The sequence below is a fragment of the Bicyclus anynana genome, chromosome 21 (assembly GCF_947172395.1).
Source record: "Bicyclus anynana chromosome 21, ilBicAnyn1.1, whole genome shotgun sequence".
Taxonomy (NCBI): domain Eukaryota; kingdom Metazoa; phylum Arthropoda; class Insecta; order Lepidoptera; family Nymphalidae; genus Bicyclus; species Bicyclus anynana.
The window spans coordinates 3396999-3407600 of record NC_069103.1 but is presented as its reverse complement, the minus strand read 5'-3'; the positions used below and the strand labels follow the sequence as shown (position 1 = coordinate 3407600).

General features: G+C 35.5%; 1 protein-coding gene across 2 annotated transcripts; it reads left to right on the top strand.

Annotated features, from left to right (window-relative positions):
* Positions 1 to 725: 725 nt before the first annotated feature.
* Positions 726 to 9266, top strand: LOC112047224 (elongation of very long chain fatty acids protein). 2 transcript variants are annotated; one of them, XM_024084256.2, is made up of 7 exons: positions 728 to 881; positions 3060 to 3155; positions 4236 to 4426; positions 6283 to 6417; positions 7215 to 7320; positions 7584 to 7720; positions 8818 to 9266. In XM_024084256.2, exons 2-7 carry the CDS (start codon positions 3095 to 3097, stop codon positions 8992 to 8994), a joined length of 807 nt encoding a protein of 268 aa, XP_023940024.1. In that variant the 5' UTR covers positions 728 to 881; positions 3060 to 3094; the 3' UTR covers positions 8995 to 9266. The 2 variants fall into 2 exon arrangements, with proteins under 2 accessions (XP_023940025.1, XP_023940024.1); XM_024084257.2 differs by lacking the exon at positions 3060 to 3155 and having other exon boundaries at positions 726 to 881.
* Positions 9267 to 10602: the final 1336 nt, after the last annotated feature.

Here is a 10602-nt window from a genome sequence, read left to right as displayed (position 1 = left end):
AAAGGTGAGCCCTTCAGCCACTGACTATCAAGTAAGTTCACATACCTGCAGCTCTAAAGGCTTGACGTTTAATAAAACTGATCGTGTGTTGGTTATCGGCGATCTACTTGATGTCATGCACATCGCGACCAACACGCGATCAGTTTTAGCGGCTGTCAAGCCGTTAGAGCTGGCAGGCGTGTGAGCTTACTTGATCGTTAGTGGCTGACATAAGGTGATGACGGGATGAGTGTAATTGAAGGTATATCTATCCTAAGACGTATGTCTTTGTCAGGTTGGTAGACTTGAGCCAATTTGGACAATATTAAAATAAATAATTGGATCTGAGCCAGTATCCATCGTTTAAAAACCATAGCATGACCATGTGCGCCACAGAGATCGTAAAATATAAATTGGTAAGTAAGAACCTACCTAGACAGTAAATAACTCACAAAAAATACAAATAGTGGATTTAAGTCCTGCTTTAAGTAAGTATTCCTAACAGCAAACCCTTTCATTTGATATCCATATCATGGGGGTGGATTTCAAACAGCCAGTCCACCATCTTGGGGAGTCCGCCAAATTGCATTTGTAATGACGTTTCTTAGCTAGTAATGTTGTATTGTCATCAGAACTCAGAGCGTGTGCAAAATTTCATCCTAATCGAAGGCCGGGAAGTAGGTCAAAATAAGATTCCAAGATTTGTTTTTCTTACATACATAGTTACAATTGAAGCTGATATACCTACATATAAGCGTGCTAAAAAAAAGGTTGTGGCAGGTAGAATACCTGCATATTAATTATACCTACCTAACTATTTCCGTGTATTTAAAATTGCGTATGACAATGAAGTAAAATTGCTTACATATACAAAAGTGGACATTTGGTTAAATTTAAATTAAGTAAGTTCATGAATTTGTTCATTTTAAATTGGGTGTTACGTGAAATTAGTAGGTACCTACCACTCCTTTAATACCTACCTTATGTTACATAGTACTGGGGAGGTGGGGACCTTGCTGAGGAGAAGCAGGGCAAAAATTATCCTTAAAAAAAATTAACCGGTCGGGATTTTTAAATATATTTTTTTTTTAATATGTAAAAAAGACTAAGAATTTTTTTCTTCTTCTTTCATTGTTTGGCAGCTTCGTACATTATCTTTATTCTTTTCGCGAGCGAATTAGGCATTCGCTTAGATCCCGGTCCACGGCTAGTCTTTCAACCAATAAAATCATTGCCTTCAACCGAGACTTCCTTCTGCGACCAACGCCTATCCTATAATATATTAATTTACTCTTTGCCAACGTCTCTTCTACCGGCAATTTTTCCAATGAAGATGCTGTACGAGATAGTTTAGTGCCATCATAGGCTGTAGCGCGTGCCCCAGATATTCAAGTTTTCTCATTTTGATAGTCTGTAAAATTTTCCATAATAAGTAACAGCACAATATAATATGAAACCAATGATATTAAATACTGTTAGATGTGTTACTAGCGCATGAAATTTTGGCGATCATAAGATGAAAATTAGGCGCTCATAAGACAAAAATACACAACTCAATGTTAGTTGTGGTTAACAACGAACGTTATTTAAACAATAATACCTAAATATCGTCTACAATGTCGAGTTGTGTGTTCAGGAAGAGTAAAACTATATATACATAAATATATAATGGAATTAAAGACAAAATTGTGCATGTGTGCGCTCAGTGTTGTAGCCTAGTATTCGGATCACTTTTTGCGGTGATATTTTAAGGACGTAACCGATCTAAGAGTATAGTATTAAAATTATCATTGTTAAAAACAATTACAATAGTAGATTGTTATACAAGGGGCTAAAAAGACCCATTATATACGAGGTATTTTTAGGGTCCGAGACGTAAGGCGAGGACCGCCTAAATAGAAACCGAGTTTAAAATGGGTTTGGCCCCACGTGTTACACTCTGCTTTTCACTACGATTGCGAAAAAATAAAATAGCTTAGTACAATATTCATTGATTTATTTTAATTGAAAATTAAATGTACAAAGTCTACAGTTTTGGATATTAAGGGAGATGCTTTTACCCGGTAACATAATTTCCGACTACTGTGAACATGAATAATGAGTATGTGAGATAAACTTGGGAGATAATAGTTTAAAAAACTCCTTTTGTAAGTGAATCCATTCGTTGTTGTTTTCTCCACTTATTAAATTTAACGAAGGTAAGTATTTAAGTAAATGCGTCTCGACTTTGATGGTAACAGATTGAAAATTTCATCCATCTCAAAATTAGGATCACCATTCTCACTAGATGAAGACAACAATAACAATTATTGTTGAAAAATATGTAAGTTACGGTCACAAATTTACAATTATTTTCTGAAATAAATCAAGTATGTATTATTTGTTTTAAATTCTCGCTTTTTAATTTAATTTTTTTTACATGAGAAAAAGGCAAAGGTATTACACCGTAAAGGATGTCCCATGTCTTCAATAAAAATTAAATAAAAAAATTAACGCATTCCACAGACAAGAACGCTGCATTTATTTCCAATTTAAAGTTTTTTATTTATTTTTCAAAACAATCAGAGATCTTACCTATAATGATTCAATTTTCGAATAAAACCTCCTCCGTTTTATAGTAGGCTAGTACTCGTAACAGACAAGAATTAAAAAAACAAAATTACTTTAGCCCCTAGAGGCTGAAATGCTTGTTTAGCCCCGCTGTGGAGTGATAATATGACAGTGTTTTTGAGCAAGGGTAGTGAAAAGGTTATTTTTAGGTGATACCACTTACTTACGTATACGTGAGGCAGGTAGGTACGTCAGTAAGTTCGGTATGATTATTCATGAAAACACAAATTTCCAATCAGTGCACCTTGACGATGGTTTACTGGCAGTAACGTCTCCAACAATAACTACTTAAACAGTGTTCATTATTCAACCAGATGTAACAACTACAAAGTTACAGTTTTAAGTTTTAAACAAAACAAAATATTTTAATTAATAAAGTGGTTTGAGCAGTTAATAAAATAATTAGTTGTATACAAATACCTAAGTGGAAACTTTAAATAAATACGTACCTAACTACGTTTTTATTTAAGCAACTAATTAATAGTTCAACTAATCAACATACAACATGGCGCTCATTCTGAGAGGTGCGGTGAAGCTATATTACCATCTGAATGAAGAAATTGTTGGTGAGTACATACCATGGCATACACATGGCATTTGTTGCCATGGACATATTTTTTTCTTTTTTTATCCTGGCCCAAACCTTCGTTAATCCGAAGCTGAATAACTAACCAAAGCTTCGTCAAATACGGACGAATGTTTTAGAGCCTCAATAGCTCAACGGTAAAAGCGATCAGACTCATCATAGAAAGGTGGTGTTTCGATCCCCACTCCTTTGGACTATTGTCGTACCCACTCGGACTCCTAATACAGTCTTTCCCGACTAGTTGGAGAATGGGAATATTGGTCTTATTTAAAAGATATGGCAAATATTCTTAAAAAAAATTAAACATTAATTATTATACATAATGTCTGATCCATACTAATATTATAAATGCGGGATGTCTTTCTGTCTGATACCTTTTTACGGCTGAGCCGTTGCACCAGTTTTGATGATTTTAGTATAGAGAAATTGGTTCTTGGAGCAGAACATAAGTAAATTTGTCTCAAAAAATTAAATACAAGTGTGATACAGTGGTTGAAAGTTTGTAGAAAACTCCTTCCGACTACCAAAATACTTATTTACAATAGCGGACGCCCGTGACACGTGAAATTCAGTTTTTCACAAATTCCGCGGTAACCATGAAAACGGGATATAGACATAGTAGCCTATATGTTGCTCAAAAACCTCTTCTAACTTCCAGTAAAAGTCTCAGTAAAATCGATTCAGCCGTTCCAAAGATTATTACGGACAAATAGACAGACAGCCAGATAAAACATTTTAAAAAAGCTGGATTGTGTAAATAACTATAAGCACTTGAAAAAAAACTGTTCTATTGAAATCAAAGTCAGACAATTTTATATGTAAACAAGTGGACGCCCGCGACTTCATCCGCGTGGAAGTCAGTTTTATACAAATCCCGCGGGAACCATGGATTTCACTGGGATGAAAAGTAGCCTATGTGTTAATCCAGAGTAAAATCTATTTCCATTCCAAACAGTCAAATCGCTTCAGTATAAAGGAGGAACAAACTTACACACACACACAAACTTTCGCATTTATAATATTAGCGCAATGTTGATACAATTAGTTGTATTTTGTTTAGATCCCAGGACACAAGATTGGCCATTAATGAAGACCCCTTGGCCGGGGCTCGGGTTGCTGGCGATATACTTATTGACAGTGCTCAAGTGGTTGCCGAAATACATGGAAAGCAGACCGGCTTACAACCTGCGGAGTGTGATAGCTCTCTACAACGCAGTGCAGATCCTCGCTTGTTCTTATGTTGTTTATCAGGTATGTTGTTACCTGCAGTGGCACGTCTTTGCCGGTAGGGTGGTAACTAGCCGCGGCCGAAACCTCCTACCGACCAATTAAGGAAAACCTCAATCGTTTTGAGGATCAAACCCAGGATCTCCGTATTATAAATCCAGCGCTCATACCACTGCGCCACGGAGGCCGAAGAGAAAACATAGATATTAGATAGATACCTACCTAAACTTAAAAAAATACTTGCATATATTATATAACACCAAACTTTGTAGTCAATATGCCTATTATGTAAAGTTAAAGCAACTGTTCATTGTATTTAGAATGCAAGTCACACCAATCGCATAATTAACCTTATCCAATGAACGAATTTAATTAAGTTTGAAACCAACGACCCACGTTATAAATTTTATATACACTCTAGTAACTATATATAAAAAAAAAACTCTCTCATTCTTAGAGGAGACTCGAGCTCAGTAGTGAGCCGAATATGGGTTGATAGCGAACGAAACCGGTGGTAGTCTTTACAAATAGTCAAACTTGATGTTGCAAGTGCATGTAAACTAAACCTATGTAAAACAAAATATACTCAGAGGCACAATTATCCACCACAATATGAGGCGAGTATATTAAAGTGGGCGGATAATTGTGCCTCTGATTATATAAACTTCGATTTTGCCTTTGATTGTATTGCTTATTATATTTTCTGTTACTATGTTTCAAGGCAGGACAAATAGAGACTGTTCTGCTATAGGCTAATAGCTCAACGATAAAGGATCCGGACTAATCACCTAGAGGTGGTGGTTCGATTTCCGCCCGCTGTAAAAACATATCTACTCTTAAACTTGTTTTCTGTATCTTAACACAGTCTTTTCCGACTAGTTGCCGGAGAGTGGGAATTTTCATCATCATCATCATCATCAGCCGATGGATGTCCACTGCTGGACATTGGCCTCTTGCATGGACTTTCAAACATATATGGTCGACAGCCATGGGAATATTGGTCATATTTAAAAGACATGGAAATATTATTCTATTAAAAAATATATATATATTTTTATTTTTTGTACCGTGCCGTGACTGCCCAATGGATATGACCTCTGCTTTCGATTTGGAGGGTGTAGCTTCGAATCCGGTCCGGGGCATGCACCTCCAACTTTTCAGTTAAGTGCATTTTAAGAAATTAAAATCAAGCGGTGAAGGAAAAACATCGTAAGGAGACCTGCATGCATGAGAATTTTCTTAATTCTCTACGTGTGTGAAGTCTGCCAATCATTGGCCTAACCCCTCTCATTTTGGGAGAAGACTTAACATTGAGCCGATAATGTGTTCCTAATGGTGAAACATTTTCTTTACTCATATAACGTCACGGATTTTCAGTTCAGTTCAGCTTAGTTTACAAGCACTTTTGAAAGGTCAGGTTTATGTCATAATTTAATTTAATCTAATGGTGGTAATAATAGTCGAAAACTTAAACTTCGTCCACGTGAAACTCGATGTAAACTTTCAACTACCCCTATCCTACCCCTACCCTACCCGTACCCTACCCCTAGCCTACCCCTACCCCTACCCTACTCCTACCTACCCCTACCCTACTTTTCTGGTTATTTTTTTACACCTTGTGTCCAAAAAACCCAAATATCTTACGGAACCCTATTTTTTTCCAAAATAAAATTTAGCCTATGTTACTTGTGGATAATATAGCTTTCGAATGGTGAAAGAATTTTCAAAATCGGTCCAGTAGTTTTTGAGCCTATTCATTACAATCAAACAAACAAAGATTTCTTCTTTATAATATAAGTATAGAAGTATAGATAACACTTTAATAAGACTTTCCTAAAAGCTTGCGTTTAATTTGCCCAACATAAGCCGTTTATTCCCAGAGTCTGACGCTGGCGTGGCTGCGACACTATTCGCTGCTGTGTCAACCGATGGAGTACGGAGAGCAGGGTACGGAGTTTGCGTGGAAAGTTTGCTACACCTACTTCTTCATTAAACTGGCTGATCTCTTCGATACCGTATGTACTATGTAATAATAAAATAGGTATATGGCATCGATATAAATAGTTAGATGGGCCCCTCCATAATAAAGAACGCAACATTTTATGTCGTTACCCAAAAACGTGCATGCACATCTTATCTTGTAACAAGCGCATGCTGTTAGTGGACGTGGACTTCAAAAAAATATTTACTGTTTTTTTTTTCATTTTAATCCCATAATAAGGCCTTTGTGTAAAAATGTTCATGTTGGAAGTGTAAAAACACAAGCTACAACATGAATAAAGAGAAATGTGTTGAGTGATGACATACGTACTCAATGTGCGGAACCAATGACAATTCCGCGCCACTTTGAGGCCCATCTAACAATCTACGATCGATGGTATAGAGGCGCTAAAGTGCTGGAATGGCAATCCCACACCGGGGAGCTCAGTGTTGATCGACCCCGAACTACAGGGCTACAGGCTACAGGGCCCCTTTTGTTAAAAGCAAAAATTAGTAAAATATGATCTACAATCTCATTTAATCGGAAAAAGAAAATATAAACAGTTCTCCATGTCCAGGTCCGGTACAATATCCTACATGACATTGTACCGGAAAGTTAAATCACTTGGTGGCACGTCTTGGCCGGTAGGGTGGTAACTAGCCACGGACGAAACCTCCTACCAACCTCCTACCTGGATCAATTAAGGAAACCTCAATCGTAAAATATATTTTATGTTCAGAATTGACCTCTATAGATTTATTATAAGTATAGATTTTATACCTAGCTATATAAGTATTAAGTACCTACCTACTTATAAACATTTTGTTTCAGATATTTTTCGTATTGAGAAAGAAACAAAACCAAGTGTCATTCCTACACGTTTACCACCATTGTGGCATGGTCGCGGTTGCGTGGTCAATGGTCAAATGGTTGCCAGGTTTGTACCTACTTCTTAGACTATTAAACCACAGTACAAAGTATACTGTGATTAAACTGAGATGAAAAAGTTGTACTTAGGTACCTACCTCTACCTTCGCCGAACACAAGCGCACTTAACGTAGCGTATCGATGCGTCAAGTGCCCCGATTTCGGGGCACATAAAACAACTTACGAATCCGGCGACTACACACTATCTATGTGTTATATATCTATGTCTAAAGAACTATTTCTAGTATTGTATGTTATTTATTTTGTGTTTAGGAGGACACACGTCGTTCTTGGTGGTAGTGAACTCGTTCGTTCACATCGTCATGTACAGTTACTACCTGCTCACCGTGTGGGACGACGCCTACAAACAGTCGCTCTGGTGGAAGAAGCACGTCACTCAGTTGCAGATCGTAAGATTTTATACTACAGATATAGATTTTGTACTGTTTACTAATGGCCAGTTTCTTCATCGTAAGTAACAGTCAAAGTAACATTGGATAGAAGCAGGCGTTACTTTACGAAAGTTCATCATGATTATATAATGATTTATTTATTTTGCTATCATCCGCGAAAAGTCGACGAACCCATGCGACAACGTCACCCAGGTCCGACAAAATACTCTCTACGTACGTTTCACCCCGAAACCGGAGCATCCTCAGGAGATGTTGACTCTACAACGTCAATTGCAAAGTAAAAGATGATAGCAAAATAAATAAATCATTATATAGTCAAAGTAACGTCATAAAGCAAAAGTGACGGTCTTAATCACGGAAAAATAAAGTCTTCTTTTCTACTTTATTTTACAATTACTTTAGCTTTACATGAAGAAACTAGCTGTAACCAACAAATTAGAAATGAAGGTAGAAAACGCATGTAATTTCATAGCTTAGTTATTTTAAATTATGTATTGTTTGTTTATAAAATGTATTCAAAAACTAACGAATTGTTTTAAGCTTATTAATCTAATTTATTTTCATTAATTTAAGAACAAGTTAATTATAAATTATTAATCAGGTGTGTAATGACTAGCGATTTATACCTTAGTTATTTTTTTAATTTGTATGATGGTAAACAGTACGTCGAGTAGGGTTGTAGTATAGAGTCGGATGCAATCTTTATGACGTCTCCGAAATGAGCTACGGCTGTCCCGACGTGCGAGGCGATTTCGGGTGGGAGAGGGACACCTAACGATATTTTATAATAGAGACAGGTCACTAGCGCATCAAAACTGAGGCGGACAAATGAGCATATTTGTCTGTAATTTTTATTTAGTGGCTTTTTAAACAACGGAGTAATAAGAAATATTGTCTACATTGTGGAGTTGTGTTTTTGATTTGATTAAGTTTAAGTTTTACGTTCTAAGTTAAGTTAAGTTCACAAATATATACATATATATATATATATATATATATATATATATATATATATATATATAATGCATGTATCTGCAAAGAAATAAATTGATTGATTGATTGAATAAATTAATAATACACTTTTTTATTTACAGCTCCAATTTACAATACTATTCCTCCACTTCTCCGCGTTGGCGCTAGTGGACGAGTGCGCGTTCCCGCGACAGCCGGCTTACATCCTCATACCGCAGAACCTCTTCATGGTCATACTCTTCAGCGACTTCTACTACCGCGCCTACATCAAGTCTAGCAGTATCGCCAAAAATAAATAAATAATAAAATTATTATTTTAGTAACACTTCGTTTTTCCCTTTTTCATAATTTCATCATTAGGTACTTACTTTTTTTTATGCTATACTAGCGGACGCCCACGACTTCGACCCAGAATAAAATCTATTTTTAACCGATTTCAAAAAGGAGGAGTTCTCAATTCGGTCGGTATTTTTTTTATCATTCCAAATTTCACCCAAATCGCTTCAGAAGTCGCAGCAAAAGGAGAAACAAACACAGAAATTTGAAATTTCTTACAAGGAAAAACTCGATAGGTATCTCATAGCTCGACCCAGGATCTCGTAACCTAACTACTGGATGTGGCATTTATTAAATTAATACTCTTTCTAATATATATTAATGTTTACCTACGCATCTCTAATTTCTAGTAATAAAAACAAAGATTACATGTTTAAAAACATTTATTCAAAATTATATTGTGACATTAATTTCAATCAAGTTTGTAGCTTAATACTAAATCATCTTGGAATTCCTTACTTTCTTGCAACATTTTCATATTATTATAAATAATAATTTTACTAAAATAAAACTATAACAGGAAGTATTTTTTTTTATCCCAATAAGGATTCCATATTCCACTTTAATCATACATACGTATGAATTTTAGAATAAATTCTCAGTAAGGCACTTCAAAATTACTAACTCAGTATATGGAGTACTAATAGTAGCAGAATCGGAATCTGACGGCTATTAATATATTATATCGAGCGTATTCTTATGAGACCCTCGTAACTTTAATTTTAAGTTTTCAACTAATTATTATCACCATTATCTTATAATATTATTAGCTGACGTTTGGAAAGTGCTTGTGAACTAAGCCTAATTGAAATAAATGTATATTGACTATGGTTCTAAACTATCAGTATATTATGTCACCGTTAAATTATATAATAACAGTTTCACTTCGATAGATTATAATATAGGTACCGAAAAATAACACGTTAAATTGTAATCAGTATGTTCCAGTTCAATTTACAATTTATCGACAGATTACAATATCGCCAGCGAGATTATCTATATATATAAAAATCAATGCCACTTTTCGTTGTAATTCCATAACTCAAGAACGGGCTCACCTATCCAAACCAAATGCTTAGGATTTGGTCGGCATATTTAGTAGATGGTTTATGTGAAGTTTGCATAAAATCGGTCGAGCCGTTCCTCATTTGTCACATTTTTTGTAATAAATGAATTCAATAGAAACTTTTTTCACAGAAACTTTTTTGAAGTTTTGTTGACAGGACAAGCACGTTGTTATGTCATTCATGCCGTCAGTTCATTTTGGACGTGGTTCGATTAAAGCATATTATCAGCGATAAATTTCTTTGTGTTTATTATTTTAGTCGAGCGGTTCCTCATTTGTCACATTTTTTGTCATAAATGAATTCAATAGAAAGTTTTTTCACAGAAACTTTTTTGAAGTTTTGTTGACAGGACAAGCACGTTGTTATGTCATTCATGCCGTCAATTCATTTTGGACGTGGTTTGATTAAATCATATTATCAGCGATAAATTTCTTTTCACATAATTGCATTTGCAGTGCATTCATACAAACGGTGAGTCCTGAATTTATGTGTACTCTACATTTT

Bases quoted from the DNA above. Each gene is read 5' to 3' on its own strand.
- LOC112047224 (XM_024084256.2), top strand. From the start codon at position 3,095: ATGGCGCTCATTCTGAGAGGTGCGGTGAAGCTATATTACCATCTGAAT. The intron at 4,427-6,282 runs GTATGTTGTTAC...GTTTATTCCCAG, and splicing joins GTTCTTATGTTGTTTATCAG to AGTCTGACGCTGGCGTGGCT. The intron at 6,418-7,214 runs GTATGTACTATG...ATTTTGTTTCAG, and splicing joins TGGCTGATCTCTTCGATACC to ATATTTTTCGTATTGAGAAA.